This window comes from Thunnus albacares, chromosome 21 (assembly GCF_914725855.1).
Source record: "Thunnus albacares chromosome 21, fThuAlb1.1, whole genome shotgun sequence".
In the NCBI taxonomy this organism is placed as follows: Eukaryota; Metazoa; Chordata; class Actinopteri; order Scombriformes; family Scombridae; genus Thunnus; species Thunnus albacares.
The window spans coordinates 8,060,752-8,082,403 of NC_058126.1; the positions used below are offsets into that span (position 1 = coordinate 8,060,752).

Here is a 21,652-nt window from a genome sequence, read left to right on the forward strand (position 1 = left end):
CAAAGTTCTTCTTTTTGTTACTATTTTTCCACTGCAGCTCAACAGGGAAACACTGAAAGAGGAAACACAAAGAGGGAATTTTTATGCTAAAAAGACTGTAAATGTGGCAGATTTCCACTTGATATGACTAACTCAGACTGCTGAAGCCTCATATAAGCTGAAATTGAAAGCACATTTTGAAGGGGATCTTTAAACAGCCAGTATAAACAGCGAGAAAAACCTCTTTCACTATTCATGAGCACCTGACTGCTGTTTTAAGACAGACTTAAAAAACTGCGAACTTGTCCTTTAATATCAGTAAAAGCGATGGATGTTTGACAGCTCATGATCTCACTGCCATCCTTCTAAAAGTAACTCATAAATCAAATTTGGCTTTTATAACTTAACATGCATCATTTCTGCTTTTATATACAGATGTTAATATATTGTGTTGATGTAGAAAAAAATCAGTTTCTAGAAGGTTTTACAGCTGGCTGTGATAAATAAAATCCAAAACAAGTCAAACATAAAGCCACATCTGACTACCAAAAGTGGAAGAGAGAGGGGGAAAAAAAAAAAGCTTCATCATTTTAGGCTAAGATGGGGCAGAGATGGTAAAACTGCTGTCTTATATTTGTTTGCGTGGGCTATATCTGGCACAAAGCTTCAGAGCTGTGCCTCACAATGCCAAATCATGCGAGGACAAGAGAAGAAAACAAAATTACAGGGAGTCCTGGGGGAGTACAGCTGGAATGGACACACCCTCGCAGGCTGATATGCTGAAAAAAAAAAAAAAAACGCTTTTCTCACCACCGCTGTTTGTCACTAAATTTGTCCTCGGGAAGATCGCTCTGACTTTTTTTTTTTTTTTCCACTAGTGGCTCACCACATGTTTCACTGTGCCAAATTTGAAGAAAAAAAAAAAAAAAGAAAGACAACAGCCATCTGTGGTCATGGTGATAATCATGTCATCACAACAACAAAACATTTACGTCAAAATAAGAGTTTTGTTTTTTTTAAAAAAGCAAAACACAGGAGATTTCACAACATTAAATTAGCTGCTTTACATCAAGATATACAAGACTGAAGCAAAAGACTGATTCATGCAAGATCTGTTCCCATGAATAAGTTGAGGGAGGAAAGAAAAAAAATCAATACTTCCAACCTTTATTGACCAACTAACAATGGCTTTACATTCCTCCCACTATCTCACAACCCTGCAAACCCAACTAAATTAACCAACATGAGCATAAAAGCTTATTAAACTCAAAACAAACAACATCCTACAGATTCACATGCATATAATAGATTTTAATGTGGCATAATAAACTGTATATAAGTCCATATACTTCCAGTGTAGTTCCTGTAACATCCCAATGGGGAATTAAGCTGTTTCTGCGGTATTAAATGGTGAGTTTAATGACCTTATGGTATGTAATGGACTGCTATGTTACTATAATATGCATATAGACTCATAGAGAGGCTGTGACATTTTAGTTGAGCACAATATGAGGCAGTGTCAGCATCAATTAACGCGAACAGACTGCAGAAACTTTCACTTTGAGGTCTCAAAATGAAATTAAAACCTATTTTCTTTTTTTCAAACAGCTGATGCATGTTCGGTGACCTGCTGTAAAACACGCAGGCCCTCCCTATCAGCAGTGAGAGTGTGAAAGCAGTTTTTTTTTTTTTTAAACGACACTGTAATAAAAAAAAAAAAAAGAAAAGGGGGAAAAAAGAAGTAGACACACCCTCTGTGTAAACGGAATAAATGTGATCAACGGTGTGAGCAGATACAAGCGGTCGAGTATCCCACAGTATTTGAAAGCCTCGTCATCAAACTGTTATTACAGCTTTGGGCGGAGAGGATTCAGTTTCTTTTATCCACATTTCCTGTCCCAACAAACCATTCAATCCCGAGCTTTTTCGCGACAACAAAAAAAAAAAAAAAAAAGAAAAAAGAAAAAGAAGGTTGAAGATAACGTGGTGGCTCACTCACTTACCTGGACATAATTGGTCTCGCAGTAGTCGGCTACTCTGGTGAGGTTTTGGTAACTCTCCACAAGCGCTCTTTTACCGGCCGGGATCTCTTCCTCTAACAACATTTGTAGCTCTGCCATCTTTACATCTCTCCGCAGAGCCTCCCTTTCCCTCTGATTCCCCTTTGATTGAAACAGCCACCAGCCCCAGCTCTGCCTCGGAAAAAAAAAAGAAAAACTCCTTCGTCTGCTATTGTGGGATTCCTGCCCTCGCTTTGGCGTAACCTCCAGACAAAGATCGTCTGTGTAAAGGAAGAGGAGTCACTCTAGAGTGAAAAAAATGGGCCCAGATTAAAATTGTAGGCCAAATGTGCTACTTCACAACAACACTCATTAACATTTTATATATGTATGATTATATCACTATTATTCAGTATATGATCATATTATCATTATTATCATTATTATTATTATTATTATTATTATCATTATTATTATTAGTAGTAGTAGTAGTAGTGGTAGTAGTAGTGGTAGGAGTAGTGGTAGGAGTAGTAGTGGTATTTCATTTTAAAAATGTTATACTGTCCTTTTTAATTGTATGTATATGTTTTATTTATTTATTCTATTTATGTTATTTTTCTTTTTTCTTAACTGATGGCAATTCGTGTAATTTGTGTAACTATTCTGGATTATTTTATCTTGATTTTTTTGTTTTGGATTTGATTTATTAATTACTTTTTTTTTTTTACTGTAAAGCACTTTGTAACTTGGTTTTATTAGATGCTATATAAATACAGTTATTGTTATTATTATTATTATTAACTGCAATTTTGAAACTGTGTCACCAGTATCCCTAGTATTGTTTTTTCAAGTCATGTCAACTTTGATGAAATAGCCTAATAGAGCTGCAACTGACTAATTATTTTCATTATCGATTAATCTGTCAATTATTTTCTAAATGAATCAATTTTTTGGTCAATATAATGTCAGAAAAATGATGATCAGTGTTTCAAAAAGCCCAAGATAACGTCCTGTAATGTCTTCTTTTGTCCCGACCAACAGTCCACAACTTAAGTTACTCAGTTTGCTATCACAGAAACTAGAACATTTGAGAAGCTGGAATCAGGGAATTTTTAAGTTTTTTCATGACTCCAAATGACTCCAAACAAATAATTGATTTTCAGAATAGATGCTGATTACTTTAATAGTTGGCAACTAATTGATTAACTGGCTTATCGTTGCAGCTCTATAGCCCATCACTAATCAAAAAATTGTCACAATCTGTACAGCATATGACATCCTCTATCCTTAGACTCAGTTCAGTTTTTTACTCTAAATTAATATGAAATATATGTGAAACTAGAATAGACTTTACATTATAATGTTGGAACTATGTAGAAATGTAGAAGATACTAATTTTGACCATAAAATGTACATTTTTGGCTGTGTATCTTTGTCACAAACCCTAAAGTGACATATTTAAATGTCAACAATGTTTTGTTTCGTCAGATGAAGAGATCAAAACCCAAAGACAGTTTAATAATCAACAAAGAAAAGAAGTAAATCCTCACATTTGAGAAGCTGGAACTTAAAGAATCTTTTAAAAGTTAAGAACTGAAATAATCAATTGATTATTGAAATCGTTTCATACTTAAATAGTACTTACTTTTCTGTCAATCGCCTAATTGTTTCAGCTCTAGATGTCTCACAGCAGCAGGCAGTTGTATTCGAAAACAAAGACAGAGTGAGATCTCTTGCTTTTCTCCGCTGACTGCCTATCAACGTCCCAACTGGAGAAAAAACTGGATCATTGCTAGAGCATGCTGGGATATGTAGTTTTACACTGAACTGTAGATACACTCAGTTTTCGCAATGAATTCTCGATGCCATGAAAGTATTATAACATAACATTTTATATTTCTCACCTTTTAATTAATTTACAGTCTATTCAGTAAACTGTTTTCGTTTCTTCTTGAAACCTGCATGTTTGACTTGAAACTACATTTCCACTTAACCGTTTTAGTGGACGCGGAGGATTGTGGAGCTTGTAGGCGACCCGTGGAAGACTACAACTCCCAGAATACACCGCTGCCTGGCTTTATTTAGCTGTTCATGGCGTCTGGTCGAGTGCTAGTGACAGGTCGCCTTCTGACAAACAGATAGGCCGGCGGATTTAACGGTTAGTGTCATTTGTTTTGAGTATTTCTACCGAAAGTTTGGATGTATGGTTAGCATTTAGCATAAATAACGGACTATTTAGCCCTGTGACGCATACCAGATGTGTCCTAGATACACAACCTCCTCCTACTGGTGGGTTACTGGTCATATAACGAACTGTAAGCTAGAAACAGTAACTAGCTAATAAGTTTAGCTCGTCGCCTTGACGTTGTTTGACTGATTTTTTTCGTCGAGAGTGAACAAAAAATGCCGTAGTAGAAGTTCGCTTTAGCCTAATTTTTTTTGTTGACGTCTCTCACGTTGCAGTGGTGTTTTTGTTTACTGTCTGTCTGCAGGTTTTGTGTTGACTGTGTTGTGTTGACACGATGGAGGTGGAGAGTGTCAGCTTGGAAGATGAGAGCCGTTTGACTCGGCTGAGGTTTGACGCTGCCGTGAAAGTGATCAAGACTTTACCCCCAGATGGTGAGTGTCATGTAGACCCAGTTTAACCAGTCAACCCAGCGGCTTTAAACATGGGGGGCTTCCGGGCAGAATGGTGTCAGTGGTGCAGTGCAACAGCTTGGTCTGCGATTTAAAAGGCTTAATCCACTTTACGGACAGTAAGCAGAGCAGACTGCCAGCTCAATGCAGTAACACAATCACTTTTTAAGACAGTGGTTCCCAAAGTGGGTCTAGGGACCCCTGGGGGTCCTTGAGAGGGTTCCAGGGGATCCTCAGAAAAGGGGAATCACTTATTTTCACTATAATACCCTCCATAAGTAACACAATGCCAGAATGTGTGACTGTTTTGGTCATTGGTTTCATATACTTTCTGTAATAAAACATTTAAAAGCAAAAATCTTATCAGTTGAGGGACCCTGGGACAAAATCTTATCAAACCACTGTTTTAAGATGTATATAAAAATACTCTACTGTGAATAATAATGTGAGTCTGATATGAAGAAAAAAAAAGTTCAATTATCTTGATAAAATTCTTAAAATGACACCTACCCCTTCTCCCTCTTTAAAAATGACAGAATATATAGATATGCAAACATATTTTCTCTCTAAAGTTAAACTGCTGGACACAGTTATGTTTCCTAATTCATTGTCCATTCTCACTGTATGTGCAATGGGGGCTTCAAGTTTCCACATCACACTTGCGTAAGTTGAATATTGGACTGGGATTGGCTTCCAAACTATTTGTGATATCACCAATCGTGCTCTTGGACCACACCTTAAAGTCGGATTTTTAGCGAGCACAGAGAAACTTTCCACTTTTTGAAGATGAATGTGAAAACAGGTTTCTAGTGTCAAACTCTGCACATACATCATTCTGAAGCTTAAACATCCAACTGTAGGAAGAAGAATGAAAAACAGATTTGTGAGTGGAGGGGGACTTTAAAGTCTGTCCTTGATTTGCAAGAGAAAGAGTAGGAGTTATGCTTAGTAAGCAGTTAAAAAAAATCCTCTTTTCTTATAATACACATTTCTTTCTCACAGGTCCCTTTCAGCCCTCCAATGACATGATGCTCAAGTTCTACAGTTACTATAAACAAGCCACCGTGGGTGCGTGCAATATACCCCGACCTGGCTTCTGGGATGCAGTTGGCAAAGCTAAATGGTAATGACAAAAAGAAATATCTAGTTTTTGTCTCTGTTCCAATAGGCGCTGGATTCCTACATATGCATGAACAAGGAAAATGTTATTGCACTCTCCTGATATATAATCAGTTTCATTATTCTTGGCACTTACTGGATTAATTTTCCTTTAGGGGCAAGATAACTTGCAAAAAGTCCCACTTGCCACACTCTTAAAAACAGCTCATGAAATGATACTATGAATAAACCATTGAATGTTTAAACCAAAACACTGTTTAACTTGTGCACATTGCGTAACATGTTGCTTTTCACCCTCACTGATAGCACACAGTTCTCTCCACTGGGTTTTCTGTCCTTGTGTTACTCTGTAAACTGCTGCTCAGTCTCAGGTTGTGTTAGGTGATCTCTGGACTCGGTGCGCACTGAAATGTGGAATGTGACCTCTCGCCCACTAGGCTGGACGGTTTCTCTTGTTGTCCTGTGACACTGTGTGGGGGTTTTGCAAGTGTATCAGGAAATTAGACAAACACTTATTTTAGGAAATGCCTTTAGTTGCTAGTGAATGGTTAAAGTTTTCTGTCAGCCTTTGACCCTCAGCTAACAAGGAAAACATTGGCCTCAAATGAACTTGACAAAGATAAAAAGTGGGGCAGGAGTACTCAAAACCAACTTTCATGTTGTAGAGTCTTTACACTGAGCACGGCTTTGCTTATTTTACTTTATAAAATGATATAATAATGTATCTTTAATGACTTTTATTATTATTCAGGGATGCATGGAACTCTCTTGGAGATATGCCAAAAGAAGAAGCAATGGCTGCCTATGTCGATGAAATGAAACTGGTATGTTTTCACCTCTAAAAATGTCCTTTTTTATACATTTTTTATCACACAGGACTTCTATATTTGTATGTCAAACACTTCTAAGAGTGATTTATTAATTTGAGTAACTTGTTTCTGTATTTGCTGTGTGTAGATCCTGGAAGGTATGCCCATGACAGACGAGGTAGAGGAGCTCCTGCGGGTCCTCGGTCCGTTCTACGAGCTGGTCGAAGAGAAGAAAAAGATCACTCAGATATCAGATTTGAGCACAGGTAGGTTTTTTGTGGAACTCCTTCATCTTTCGCTTTTTTTTTGTGATGTCAAATATAGCATGTGGAGCTTAACCTTTTTATAATTTGCCTCTTGTCATATGCTCAGCCCGTTTGACACAGTTTGCTAGGCAACTGGAAGGCAAGTACATCACTGTGAAAATACAGTAGTTTAGTATGTGTCTGGTGTTGTAGTTAGTAGTCATTTAGTGATCTTGCAACGCATGCTGAAGTAGCAGTACAGAATATGTGGCTGAGTACATTTGAGTTTCCTGTTGCTATCAGACTTTCATTTACTGCAGATGAATCGAAGTTTTGTGTATGTTAAGTCACTGAAAATTTTATCCTCTGCTTTATTCACTGAACTTAAACTACATGAAGACTTTGTTCAGCTCCAAACAGCCATCCACTTGGTTAACAGATACTATTAAATTGTGATTGTTAGCCTTTTATAAACAAAGGAGAAAACTTGATGAACCGCTACAACCTGCAGGACGAGGGTCACGTGAACGACAGGAACAGTTAAGCCTTGATAGCTCATCTGTTTGTATTGTAGAAGAAAGTAAACTATGATACAACTGTCACTGGAAATTTAGTAAAACTCTACAGCAAAGCTTTAAAAAACTTGTTATGTTTCTTAATTCTTTCATCAATATTTAGTTTTGTCAAATAGTGATTTTAACGATGCAATGATAAAATGATTATCATGAGAGAAACAAACCAAAGACATGTTGTAGCCAACTTCCCACCAAAATATGACATTATATCCGTTCTAAATATTTATCCAAACATAACGGGTAGTTAATATATTTTCAAAACTACATAATCGATCGATCATCAATTTATTTATATAGCACCCTTCATACAATCCAAATGTAATTCAAAGTGCTTTACAAGTGATTGACAAACACACAGGATGGTAAATGTAGAGATACAAGATACAAGTAAAATACCAGAAAGGTGGCTTATAAAATGCAAAAGAAAATAAATAAATAATAAAAGATGATAATAATAGATCAAGAAGAAACAATTTAATAAAACCTACTTAAAATAATTAATTGAATAAGACAACAATAAAAGAAAATATAAGTAATAAAAGACACAAGTCAAAAAATTATAAACACTACACAAAATAAATAGATTAAAATAAAACAGTAACATTTTATCAATTAATCTGTATACATACAGACTACATAAGGATTGCTTCAAATTAAGTTAGTTCTCAATTTCTCAATGTCAGTATCGTCCGTTAGACAACAGCTCCACATTCAGTAGTGGTCAGCTGGCAGTGAACATGCTAGCGGTCATCATAGTTCAGCTACGCAGTCACATGACTCTCACTCCGTGTCTAGACAGTCAGCGTGTCAGACGTGTTTTTCATGCGCACGTCACACGCAACAGATACACTTTCATTTTAATCTATGCAGCTGTCTGCCGCGGCTCCGTCTCAGCCGTGTCTCACGGGCGTAACCACGACCTGAAGCTTCATTTACGCTTCAAGTCTGTTTTCCACTGTTGTACGTGCGTCACTACAGTCATGTGTATTGTATTTAAGCTCAACACTGCATCTGATCGTCTTCAGTGTAGACACACAGACGGAGCACACACTCCTGCTACTGCTCTGCTGATGTGCTGCTCACGCTACGTTTGCTGTCTAGACACGGGGTCACCTCGCAGGTCATAGGGGTCTGTCGAGAGTCTCCCATAAAAATGGTGTTGTTTCGATTTCAATTAGTATGTGGAAAAAGTATTATGAACCCTTTTAAAGAAGCATTTATCTTTCAGTGTTACGATCTTGTAATAAAATCTGTTTTGTGATGCAGGATTCGGTACGATGCTGAATTCAATGCCGTCAAAGAGTGTTGCAAAGAGCATCGTCAGAACCATGGAAATGAACGGCACTCTGGAAACTCGGCCTGCTAGGCTCAAATCAAAGGAAGTCAGGGAAAGGTCAGAGGAAGAACCACAAGAGGAAGATGAGGAGGAGGAGGAGGAGGAAGAGGAAGTACCAATAAGAGAAGTCAGAAAAGGTAATAAAAACTACCTGAGAAACTATTTTGAAGTGGGTGTTATTGTTAGAAAATATCACCAGAAGAACATTTAGATTTTGTTGTTGTCCTTTTTATTTCAGATAAAAAATCAACAGCTTCACAGCCAAAGAAGAAAAGTTCAGCCAGGAGACACAAAGCGCCCCTGTCAAACGGTAAAGTGGCTAACGGGGTCGCCCACATGACCAACGGGAGTCACTCCAGGGCCGCCCTGAACGGCGACGACTCCCAGGAGAGTTCAGCCTGCGAACCTCTGCTCAACGGCCACCACGCAGGTAGGAAAAAACACAATACAGCTGGTGTAATGATGTTGGAATGTTCTGTTTTCAATCGACACTCATTATGTCCACCAAACATTTCAAAATGGTTACCGAGGACTCCGTGCTCGCCTCACCCCGCTGCCTGTGGCTGCCTGTGCTAGTGTGTGTCTGCGGACCATGTGATCAGATAATCTGCTAAGCTTCATTCCTCGAGCTGTGACACAACTCTGAACACTGAATCTTAACACTTCACACATCAGCTGCTCCTGGGACAGTTTCAACGGAGAATGAATGGCTCTGTTGAAACAGCACACAAAGGCCCCAAATTAAGTGAACGCTGCCTTCCCTCCATGTCAGTCTGTTAATTACAGTGCCGTTAGCTCTACATTACAATACAGGGTGAGTCTGAGCCTGTTTTTTTTTTTTCCCCCCTTTTGTACTCTCAGATCTCACTGTAGATGTGTCTGGTCCTGTCCACCTCGCCAGTGACTCAGACAGTGAAGTCTATTGTGATTCTGTGGACCAGTTTGGCCAGGAGGAGGCAAGTAGCAATTTTTAAAACTGGTCTGGGAAAAAAAGGGATTATGTCGTATGCAGTGGTATAATAATAATTTTAACGTAAATCTTCTCCAGAGCTCGGAGCATAACCGCTCTCTGGATGAGCTGGACGAGGAGGAGAACCACGTCCTGCCGCCTCTAGACCACGAGACCCACGAGGATGTCGTAGGTCCACCGCAGGTCATCAGGTGCGGAGGAGAAGACGGGGACACCGGTGGAACGATGTCCCAGAGACAGAGGCTGAATGTGGATATGCCAGACAGCTCCTTGGTCAGGCGAGGGAGGGGTGAGGCTGCTCTCTGTTTATACTCAAAGAGCTTTGGTGTGTTTGTGGTCTGCACACATGACGTTCTGAGGACGGCAGCCATGTTTGTTTTCTTTTTTTTTTTTTGGCAGTGTGATTCATTCTGTTTTATTTATTGAAACTTAAAAGGATAATCTCATTTGAATTACTTCAGAGATAACACCATTAACCCCAACCATGAATGCAAATAGGGCTGAAACTAACGAGCATTTTAATTATTGATTAATCAGTTATTTTCTTGATTAATTAAAAATATTAGAAAATAGTGAGAATGCAAGATGCAACCTCAAATCTCTGGTTTTGTCCCAAGCAACAGTGCATAACCCAAAGATATTCAGTTTACTGTCATAGAAGACTAAAAAAAAACTGGAACCAGAGAATTTTAGTATTTTATTTCTTTAAAAAATGACTTAAAACAATGAATTGATTATCAAAATAGTTGGTGATTAATTTTGTTTCGACTGACTGACCGATTAATCAGCTAATTGTTGCAGCTCTTGATGCAACTGCTCTCTAAACAATGTTTTTTTTTTTTAGATTTTAATGCCTTAAGTTGTAAAAATAATTGAAATAATATAAATGGCACATTACTGCAACAGATTTCATGGCCAACTATATTTTTTTCCCAGGTTGTCCAGTATTGTAGGAGGTGAATTCACTTGAACACCTGTTGATCATGATGCTTCCAGTATAAATCAGTTTTTAGTGATATAGTGAAATATTGTTAATACAGTAGCTCTGTTTGTCTTTTTGGTGTTTTTTTTGACTCTCCAGCGACACATAAATATATTAATCCCTGTGTTTTTAGGCTCAAGGTCTCCAGGCCTCGGCTCTGGAGCTCTGGTGCCCATGCACGGGGGTGGAGACGGCGATGGGGGCAACTGGGGAGGAGCAGTAACACCCGCGGGGAGCCTGAACGAGCAGATCGTCGTGGCGTTGGCTAGACTGCAAGAGGACATGCAGAGTGTTCTGGAGAGGCTGCACACCCTGGAGGCTCTCACTGCTACACAGGTCAGACCAGTTTGTCCCCTCGTCCACCGCCCTCAGAACAGGGAGTTAAAAGGAATAATTCACCCAAAAACTGAATTTTTAAGTGATGACAACAGAGACACCAAAGTCATCCAGATATACAGGAGGTCATTTCAAGTGCTGCTCTAAAGCTTAATCATAATTTATGTTGGATTATATTACATTTCTCATATGTTAGGATGGTTTGTGTTGCACTCACAGAACAGGAAGCATTCACATAGAGTTATATATGAAATAGAGAACTGCTTTGAACTACGTGAGACTAGTTTCTGTGGTTGGATAGGAAGTGAAAGTGGTGGTTAACGTTCTTTCATCTGAAATAAATCTTGCAGTGTGTGAATTCACTGTCTGCTTTAATGATATAATTAAAAAGTTGTAAAATGCATTAATTTAACTGACTTACAATAAATGCATTTAGCTTCAGAGCAGCTGCATCTCTAATTGTCTCACTTTTGCACACTTTAGTTCCCTGTTTAATATAAAATCTAGTTACAGGGGCAGATAATCTAATAATAGTTGACTAAACAGCTGATTCCTAAAAGTTTGGTGCATGCTGATCATATGAAGTTAGTAATAAGTCTGCATGTTGGCAGTTTATACAGAAATGTGTTTTATTTAAAATGATCTATTAGCTGTTGTATTAGTAATAACTTCAGTGTAGAGAGGCTGTCTAGTGAATTAACCTTTCAGCTCCACGCAGCTTCAGCAACCATATTATTTTTTGATTAATGACATGATTAAAATCTGACTCAATGTAAAAGTCATTTCTAACAGACTGTGTCTAATAGACATAAAATGACGCAGCAGAGTTCACAAAATGAATATTGATTCCGTGAAGGTGTGATTTCAGTACCTAGATGAGAAGTAGAGCAGATAAGCACTTTGTACTTTGACACATTAAACAACAGGAAGGAAGGATGGATCAAATATTTATCTTTTCCTTTTTTTTTTTTTTTACAAAAGTTTACTGACCTTCCTTTTCGAATTTCTTCCTTTTCCAGGCAAGATCAGTGGCTCTGTCTCCTACTTATGCAGCACCGCCAGTGAATAAGAAGAGTCAGGTAAACCGATGATTTATACATCGTTTTAACCACTTTGATGAGTTTTGTTTAAATAATATCGATTGTTCTTGTTATTCTTTCTTTAAACTCTTTATTTTCTAGAAACCATCCTGGTGGCCTTTTGACATTTCTCCAACCAGTTTGGCCTTCGCTGTGATTTGGCCGTTTGTGGTCCAGTGGCTTATCCGCCTATACCTGCAGAGGAGGAGAAGGTACTCTTTCTTTGTGTGAAATTAATGTAATGCAATTTTTAAACATGCAACACTAAATTCAAAATGTTTTATTTTCTTTTCCATAGACGAATCAACTGAAACCGCTCACATCCAAACACCCATGGACATAAAGAAGAGTCCTCTAAATGTCTTTGGTTGGGTTGCTAATGGCTGTAACTCCCCCCTGCTTAGACCCACAGCCCAGTAATTTGCTTTTGCACTATGAAGAAGGCACCAAGAGTAATGAGTGAGAGTTAAGAGATCTCTCAAGTGTGTGTGTGTGTGTGTGTGGTACTGTGGATGTGGAATCAATAAGAAATATGAATGTACGGGGCTTACACAACCTTTTTGATGATGATGATGATGATGATGATGATACCATCCTAATGGAGTCTTTTTCTCTGTATGAACTGGTTTTGTGTCAGGAGAGAAACGGTTGAGATACTGTCAGAGTGTTTATAGACCAACTACAGTCGCTTCTCAATGATTTCTATAATAACTAAGGCTTTGTTGCACAAAAAAATGGGCCTCATCATTTGTTGTTTTTGAGCATAATGCTTGATGTGGTTATAAATTTTCACTTTCATTAGTTGCCCAGGCAATGCTGCTAAAATAAAAAAAACGTTGTAACAACTAGTTTAGAAGGGAGGATTGAATGTAATTATATATCGTGTCAGATTCTTTTTAATTCTGAGAATAAGTTAATATTTATTGCTTTTAGCAACAGTTACAATGAAGGCATTTCTGGCCTGATTTCAGCTGTATAAGTGAGGTTTATGTTTAAAGTGACTGCTAAATGTTGTGTATAGGTTTCAGATGTGTTTTCATTGCCTGTCCTACTGCATATCAGTCTGTGCTTTTTGGTCACAGTGGTCCGATTCAGCGTCCACTTCCTGTTTTATTTCCAAATAGAAAAACTGCCTCAACATCGTAAGATACATTTATAAGTGGCATTATGGTTTCCTACACTGACATATTGTAGCGTACCTGTTCCAGTATTGGACCAAATTAATATTAAAAAAAAAAAATCACTCGACCTACTGTAGCAAACTATGAGGTGGTGAGAATCTCCATCCGACAGTCACCGCCTCAGTTCCTGCTCAGCTATCTGATTAGTAACGCATAAACACTCGTCTCTGTATGTGTCGTTTACGCCGTCACGTTTTTCTATGTTGTATCATTTTAAATGTGTGATGTAGTAACATGTTTGTGGAGAGATTTTTGTCTGAGTGATAGTGATCATGAACTGTTTGCAAAAGCAGTGAGATCGATATTAAATTGTATACAATAGCTGTACAGTTCAGATGATTAAAATGCAATATTTTAATTGCATTTCCATGTGTTAATATAGAATATGATATCATATTTACAAAGATTTGCATCTGCAATAGCACTAACCTTTCCAGAGCCATTATGTTTTAATAAAATAATAGTTTACCTTTCTACTGAAATATGTACTAAGGCTTTCTCACCCTCTCTGCCTGTGGATAGAGTGGTGTTTGCATGTGATAATCTAAGCCTCAAATAAAATTTTCATAAAGCAGATTAATTTGTCTGGATATTTTATTTTAAAACACAATTTAGACTTCTTGTTGAAGTCTTGTTATTGTGACATTTGGTGGTATTTTACGTACAGAAAAAGGGCACAAGTGCATCATGTTACAAACATTTTATTTGTATTTTTTCTTAGAGTGAACGAGATAAAATTTCACAAGAAGTGAGGAGCTCTAGTGAACTTATCTAAAAACCAAGTAGTGTAGAAAACAATCAGGATATCACATCAAAATGACAAACAGATGACATAAAAGCAGGAAAACAATTACAAAAGTACCTACTCCTGTCTTAAAAAGACAACTAAATGTTATTAACAAGATTTACATATAAAATACATTATTCGTGAATATATTATCATGTTTTCTTTAACAGTATCGTCCCCCTCGGAGAGAAATTCAGGGGGCCCGCCCACCCAGTCTACTAACAGCAGGGGAACATCGCAATGATGGAGCGTATTGGCACGGACAGTTAACATCAGGCAGGAAGTGCCACATTTAAACAAACTTTCATACATAATTAATCAATATAACCACAACAACACATCAAAGTCTATTGTAAGAAAAACCAGTAGCAAAGTAGTATTTTGCTAATAAAAGAACCAAATATAAGACCTTTAACTGCTGCATGTTAATACTTACTAAGGTATAAAATACATTTAGAGACTCTCTACATTTTATACTCAAACTTAACTGAGCATTCAGCTATTTTAAGGCTTTTATGACCGGTGATTGCACATATGTAAAATGATTTCTTCAATAATACGACCCTAAATGAATAAAAACTTTACTACAGTGCAGAAACGGGTCTGATTTTTACAGTTTTTAACGACGAAAGCCAGTGATTCATGAACAACTTTCTCACTTCAACAGACCAAAATGTCCTGAGTGTTCCTTTAATAAACTTCTTCAAAGTGTGATAGACCTTCTGTATAATATATACACACACACCTCTCATATTTGCACTAAAGCTCTATAGACTGAAGCCGGACACGGCAATGTGCTGAGCGTTGTTTCTTGCCTCAAAGTATGAGGTGTCGGTTTCGTCCTCTGGCTGAGGTATGAAAGGCATTGGCTGGTTCTGCAGGTTGTCCCAGTCCAAGCCCTCAAACAAGGGGTGGCTCTTCAGTTCTGGTGGATGTTCAGACATATTCAAACAAATTAGCAGAATGCTTTTCCCATTTAATTTGGACAATTCCAACAATTAGATTCAATACCCATTGTGAGTAAATGTAAGGACAATAATACATTTATCTCAAATTAAAGTTGTTCAGTGCTGCAATGCTGGATTTAACTCCTTGACCACAGCTTTTTTGACCATCTAAGTAGTTTTGTAAATTGATAATAATTCAAATAATAAAAAAAAGTTTAAAAGCTTTGATTAAGTTGTTGACAGGTGTGTTGGATCAAAAGACTGATGTCACTTTATTAATGACTTTTTGGTCCTCAGATCTTCATCAGGTAAAATTCATAAATTTAACGATGGTCTGATGACCTAATGAGTGTTTTGAATTAAAAAAAACAAACAAAAAAAATAATAGAAAAGCAGTCCTCACCCTTTAGACCAGCCCGTTTTGTCATGTCCATCGTCAGCAGGATTTCAATGGCATTCCTCGAATTGTCAGACAGTTCCTCGTCTCCCTCAGGCCAGGGGATATCTAAAATATGTGACGGTGAGGTGACATTAAAAGTGTTAATTGATTTCTCCAACCAAAATTGAATATTTTGTGGTTGATGTTTGAATCGTGATGCTTGTACCAAACCAAACCCACCTCTGTTGAGAATATTCTGGAAGACCAGTTGAGGCGTCTCGTCATTGAAAGGCGGAACACCTGTGAGGAACTCGAAAAGACACACACCTAGCGCCCACCAATCCACCATGCAGTCTGGATGGGGGGGCAAAGAAAAAGTCAGTCTTTCATTGACGGCTGCTGGCCTCGAACGCTGCTTCCTGTTAGAGGGTGCGCTAGTTGTATTGCGGTGACTGAGCAAGAAGCAGCGACTAAAGTTGGATTAAGTTACAGGATGAAGGGTTTCACATTCCTCACATTTCATTCACAACAGCTAAAGACAAAGATTAGGACTGTACTTTACTGCACTTTGATGGGATATTAATACAAGAAACCCTTATATTCAGCCAATAAACAGTTAACCACTGGCCATTTTCATTATCAATCAAACTGTCTTTTTGCAAATCCAATTAAAATGTTACATTGAGCGCACATGAACCTTGATATATGTGTCTAGAATTGTAGTTTTAAAAAAGTAATATTGCTTCCTAATTACTGCAATCATGTAAAACCAAAATTATCCTACATATCAAGTTAAAAAAGCAATTGACAGCAGATGAATAGGTTAAATAAACTCATTCATGTCACTGACCGACTGCTCATGAATTCAAATAGCAGCAGTCATGCTACAAAAATGGTAGGAAATATTGGCCTCAGCCGTTAACATTTGAATAAGTAATAGCATGTTCAATCAACAGGTTATTATTAGATGACATTTTGCATATCAGGTGCTAAATGTCACAAATTAAGTCAGTTTCACAACACGTTGGCTATGTGCCAAGATTACCCCCAACCTGCAGGTTTTAAGAGCAGAAAAATCCCATTTTGCCCATTTACAAGCATTTCAACTCTGATTCCCAAACAATGGTGTTAGCTCAATGTTAGAAGACCTAAATGGCCTTTTTTTTTTTTTATAAACCTTTGTAATCACACCACTTAAACCGCCATCCCCTTGACTCTGATCAGGCCCACAGTTTGTTCACCAATTCAAAAGGGTAGGAACAGAAACAGTGGGGATAGGGGGAACGGAGGGAAAATCAGCTCATTTCCTCTAGCGTATTAGCAGGCTGGGTGAACATGCGAGCTCGCTTGCAAAAATCAGCGATATCGTTATAAACTTACCACAACGACCACTTCCTGAAACTCAAAGAGAATGTCTGTCACAAGGGCTACAATGTCAAGTGTCCCATGTTGATACCAAAAAAAAATAAAATAAACAGTGTTTGGCTGTCTCTCTTGAATGTTCCTCTCTTACCATGTGGTTTTCCCAAAAGAAGCTCTGGAGCCAAATAGTCCGGGGTTCCTAAAATGGGTGCACCCTCAACAGGCAACGCGCCTCTTCGGACACTCTTCGGAGTCCTGAAAGGGGTATGAGAGGTCGACATGGGCTGAGGAGTCTGATGGAGGAGGAAACAAAGGAAATGTGAGATATAATGGTTAAATGACACCGTTAGGTGGTTGACACTTTGACTGCCACCCAGCAATATTGAGGTTCTGTATTCAGGCAGCATTTTAAATTATTTTACTGATTCATCAATTAATCATTCATTTCATAAAACGTCAAAAGTTGACTTATTTAAATGTCTCAGTTTGTCCAACCAACAGTCCAAAATTCAAAAGAACTTTCCTAAAAATGGCAAAAATCTACATCGGATCAACTTTTTTCTTTTGTGTTTTTGTTTTAAAAGACTTAAACAATCAATTAATCATCAAACTTTTTGCTCTTTACTTTTCTTTGCACTGATGAAGATGATGAATTCACGAAAACATTTTCAAAAACTACATGACATGCAATTCGACTACTTTATTTTTATTTACATATTTTTCACACGGACATAAACTACTTTGAGAAATTCTATTACAGCTAATGCAAAAACCATTTTCCCTCAAAACTGTGACTCTGTTTAAGAAAAGCAATAAAACTCAAACTGTAACTTTGTACCTGATAGAGAGAGCTGTTGGAGTTGGATCTTTTCTGCACTGGTGTTGCAATACCCGACCCAGAGAGATAAGAGCCTACTGCAGACACATCCATAGCCTCCATAGACCCGATGCTACATCGCGACACCCCCGACATGTTGGATCGGTTGATGGAGCTACAGTAGCTGCGGAAAGCGACAACGTTTCTTGGCTTGAGGAACGAGGGGGATTGTGCCACGCCGAAGGCCAGATCAGAGTGCTGGTTGAGAAAGGAAGACTTAGATTCACCTCTCAAGCCAAAATGACCAAGTTTGGGTGTTTCAGCGGCGACGACAGAGGGAGTTCGTGGTAGTGATTCGGTCATGAATGAGTCTTTGTTCTCCTCTTGCTCCTCAAATGAATCTAAATGTCTGTTTCTGGAACACTTGCTTGGCTTGAGAGACACGTGGCTGTCGATAGTGAGAGACGTTTCGTGCGCAGACTCATCAGAGTCGAGGCTCAAGCTCCTGCAAATGTCGCTGTTCCCAGCAAGCGGTGATGTGAAGCTTGAATGTGACAAATCTTTGGCTCCGTCTTCAAACGTGTCCTCTGTCGGCTCTTCCAGTTCACAGAAGAGACTCTTGGCCACAGCGATGGGACTGGAGCGCTTTGGGCCCCGGTCTTGATCTAACCCGATTCCCTCAGTGGAGGCCATGAAGTCACCCATTTGGATGTTGGAAAACGCTCCAGTCAGGCCCGTGTGAAACCTTGTAGTCTTCTCTGGAATCTCATAGCATCTTTTATAGTCTGCAGTGCTCTTCTTTGCTGGGAAGTGCGATGGCTCTGGACTTCTTTCTACATCTGAAAATGTTCTTTTCACAGATGAGGGAACTGCAATTTGATCATCTCTATCATCCGGAGGTGTGGACTCTGGTTTGTTGGTTTGAGGCTTCTTCTCTGCAAGATGGTCTGGAGTTGACTTTTTGCTGCTGGCCTTAGAGGACCCAAAGGGGCCCGGTGTTGTTGGGACACGGTCCTGTTCAGGCACTTTGGACTCAGAGTGTGCTCTCCCCTTCTGTTCATTAGTATGTTCATTTTCTTTCTGAAGAAGAAAGAAAATAAGGAAATTATTGTCACCACTAGTGTTTCACAAAGCGGTAGCAGCAACTAATTTCAACTCAACGAATATGGCAAGAAACAACTTTGAAACTGCGATTTAAATGTTATTCTTTGAAGTGTAACTTTTTGTTAATGATCTCTGCACTCTGCAAACTAATTGACATTGTGGGTGTATGTGATGTGCTGTTGTGTGTAGCTTTGTATTTTGTATGGTGTGTTCTGTGGGTTTTTTTTTTTGCTTTGTACTGTTTGTTGTTATGCTGTTGTATGTTTTGATTGTGGGGGACTACGGATGCAAATTAGCTTCGAGCTAATTCCAGTGCAGTGCATCTTTAATGTTTAAAACTGCACACTGTCCCAATCAATAAATCAAATCAATCAGTCAATCAATCAATCAATCGCTATTTTAATTTTTTCTGTGTTTAAGATAATTGAAAACTAATGAAGGAAAGCTATGTTGTAGGGTTTTTAAAGCAAATTATTAAAATACCAAACATATCTTTGGCTAAACGTTTTCACTAACATTACAAAACTGTGAACTGTATTATGAATGACAATACAAATACTAGATCAGGACTTTATATTCAGAAATACTTTATATTAAATTACTTAAATCAAGATTTAGGGTAAACAGTTGATCAGAACATCTGAACCAAATATATACATTTATAGGTTTACAATCACTGACCTCATCACACTCCCACAGTGGACTGACGCCACCTTCAGTGTCAGTGGTGCTTCCTGCACTCATTGTCTCAAACCTCTTTCTGGTCTTCAGCAGTGTGGGAGTCAGATTTTTAGCCAAGTTATGCGGACTAAACACACTGTTGTTTGGTCCTATGGAGATAATGCAGATAAATCAAAACATTGAATATATTTGACACATATTTTAATGTAAAAATGTCACCAGGAGCTATATTACATGCCAGCTTTTCACAAATTATTAAAAAGTACTTCCATAATCATTCTGCAGGGTTAATGGATAAATATTTTTTTTTAAAAAGCCAAGAGCTCTTGGATATCTATGACATACCCATTTTCCAAGGGCGGCGAGCCAGAGAGTGCAGCTCATCTTTTTTCGTCAACAAGGGAGAGCCAAGAGAGCTATTCTTCTGTTTAATTTTGCCACAGGACATGGGACTGGACACAGCAGATGCACTGCAGTGACGTTTACCTTCTCCTGCAGGTGTATTCTATGTTTGATACAATGGGGAAAAGTCATTATACAAAACAAACTATAAACGCAAATTGAACATCTCTTCATGATAAATGAGACAAATTCACTCACGAATCCAAGAGAGGTGATTAAGGAGAGGACTTGACCCGGGGTGCGGAAGTAATCTTTTTTAGGTTTGGCCAAGGACGGGGTAGTAAGGATATCCATAAGACTCAGTTCTGATAGAAACCACAGAGATAAAAATAAAGATATTACTGACATTAATGGTGGTTATGATCACTTTCTTGATTTGTCAAGCTGATGGGACTTACCTCTATCAAGCTTGACTTTGGAAAGGCCGAAGTCTGTTAATTTAATGTGACCCTCATTGGATATCAGCATGTTGTCCGGTTTCAAGTCCCTAAAAAAAAGTAAAAGTCAGATAAATTATACAGGTTCTCTTCAAAGGAGTTGTATTGTTCATTGTACTGGAAAAACTTGTTACCTCTGATTTCTGATCACATCTAAATGGAAAAACTGGTTTAATTACTATGCTCCTTGCAAATTGCAGGCTTACAGTCACACTAAACTTTGAAGTTTAATCTCTCATTCTTTTTCAAGAATTAAAAACTCTCAGAAATTTTGAAAGCCACTTGTATGTGTTTTCTTTAATTTGGAACTAATGTCGACCATACTATGTCTTTACTATTATGCTGCATGTTTTTTTTCTTGTACACATCTCTTGAAAAAGAGATCCTCACCCAAATATCAGTCCCTCAGCATGACTCACATTTAACAAATCACCTCAAATGAATTTAGTATCAAAGTACCTGTGGATTATACCATGACGGTGTAGGTAGTCTAAAGCCAGTGCAACCTCTGAGATAAATTTGACAGCCATATCCTGGTCAAAATACCCATAAATGTGGAGAAGAGATTTCACATCTCCGCCGTTGAGGTATTCCATCACCTGTAAGAAACATGAAAATGAAGATTCAGCCACAGCTGTACAAATAATAACATCACAAAGTGGCTTATTGTAAATGTGCTTTGTGCAAGTGTTTTTGCTTTTGCTATTGCTATTCGTGTTACCAGAAAGATCTTAGAGGCTGTCTGAAGGGAGTAAAACAGGTGAACCACGAAGGGGCTTTTGCTCAAAGCCAGTGCATCCCTCTCTGCCTTCATTTGTCCCGTCATGTTTTTATCAACCATTTCTGCTTTCTTCATTACCTGGAGAACGAAAAAAACAGTGTTTAAAACTAAGCTAGAGTCTCAGTCAGGTTTTAATATTTTGAGACACCAAACTGACTCACCTTGATGGCATATAACCGGGCATTACACTTTTTCCGCGCAAGGTAGACTTTACCAAATGCTCCGCGGCTGATGGGCTTCAAAATGATGAAATCCTCGATTGAAGGCGGTTTAGGAATATCTACAGATTTATCATTTGAGCTGCATTTGTGCTTTTCTTCTTCGTCCATGTTGTCACTGTTTTCAAAAGAGGAATTACGTTGTGTCAGATCAGTAACAGCCAGCTAGCTATAATTACACTCCTGCATGACAGAACAACAATCTTCGGTTTGTTTTGAAAATTTGAATCCACTGCTATTTCGCGGGGTCCTCTAACCTCTGTTTTAGTTGTTCACGTAACTGCCTGTATGCGAAGCACGAAGAGCGCTTAAAATGTGCTGCAATGAAGCGTTAGTTATTGATATTTTATGTAAAATTGTCAAACATATTACCAATACTTGAAAATGTAAAGCGAATGTAGTCACCTCATCGTCTTAAATGTTTTATTTTTAATCCGGCAGTAAGGGGCAGGCATGGTACATAAGTGTATAAATTATGTAATAACAGTC

At 38.2% G+C, this 21,652-nt stretch overlaps 3 protein-coding genes across 15 annotated transcripts in view; 1 reads left to right on the forward strand and 2 right to left on the reverse strand.

Annotated features, from left to right (window-relative positions):
* abi1a (abl-interactor 1a) overlaps positions 1 to 2,267 on the reverse strand; it is a 51,634-nt gene extending 49,367 nt beyond the window's left edge. For 4 of the 11 annotated variants that reach the window (XM_044339356.1, XM_044339351.1, XM_044339357.1 and 1 more), the window contains exon 1: positions 1,983 to 2,264. In XM_044339356.1, coding sequence (XP_044195291.1) covers positions 1,983 to 2,099 — 117 coding nt within the window. In that variant the 5' untranslated portion in view covers positions 2,100 to 2,264. Of the gene's footprint in view, positions 1 to 1,982 lie in introns of all 11 variants that reach the window. The other 7 variants (XM_044339348.1, XM_044339347.1, XM_044339349.1 and 4 more) reach the window with 4 other exon arrangements.
* A 1,760-nt stretch (positions 2,268 to 4,027) lies between these two features.
* Positions 4,028 to 13,824, forward strand: acbd5a (acyl-CoA binding domain containing 5a). 2 transcript variants are annotated; one of them, XM_044339359.1, is made up of 14 exons: positions 4,028 to 4,137; positions 4,472 to 4,598; positions 5,619 to 5,739; positions 6,487 to 6,559; positions 6,693 to 6,810; positions 6,917 to 6,949; positions 8,631 to 8,837; positions 8,939 to 9,130; positions 9,562 to 9,656; positions 9,749 to 9,959; positions 10,786 to 10,988; positions 12,008 to 12,067; positions 12,170 to 12,279; positions 12,366 to 13,824. In XM_044339359.1, the coding sequence occupies exons 2-14, from the start codon at positions 4,502 to 4,504 to the stop codon at positions 12,376 to 12,378; spliced, it is 1,533 nt and encodes a 510-aa protein (XP_044195294.1). In that variant the 5' UTR covers positions 4,028 to 4,137; positions 4,472 to 4,501; the 3' UTR covers positions 12,379 to 13,824. The 2 variants fall into 2 exon arrangements, with proteins under 2 accessions (XP_044195294.1, XP_044195295.1); XM_044339360.1 differs by lacking the exon at positions 6,917 to 6,949.
* On the reverse strand, positions 13,301 to 21,434 carry mastl (microtubule associated serine/threonine kinase-like). 2 transcript variants are annotated; one of them, XM_044339337.1, is made up of 13 exons: positions 21,107 to 21,434; positions 20,886 to 21,023; positions 20,624 to 20,763; positions 20,126 to 20,214; positions 19,926 to 20,032; positions 19,671 to 19,830; positions 19,326 to 19,474; positions 17,562 to 18,620; positions 16,875 to 17,016; positions 16,742 to 16,756; positions 15,602 to 15,715; positions 15,386 to 15,487; positions 13,301 to 14,960 (listed from the first exon to the last, which is right to left on the reverse strand). In XM_044339337.1, exons 1-13 carry the CDS (start codon positions 21,272 to 21,274, stop codon positions 14,803 to 14,805), a joined length of 2,541 nt encoding a protein of 846 aa, XP_044195272.1. In that variant the 5' UTR covers positions 21,275 to 21,434; the 3' UTR covers positions 13,301 to 14,802. The 2 variants fall into 2 exon arrangements, with proteins under 2 accessions (XP_044195272.1, XP_044195273.1); XM_044339338.1 differs by lacking the exon at positions 16,742 to 16,756 and having other exon boundaries at positions 21,107 to 21,430.
* Between the last annotated feature and the right edge of the window lie 218 nt (positions 21,435 to 21,652).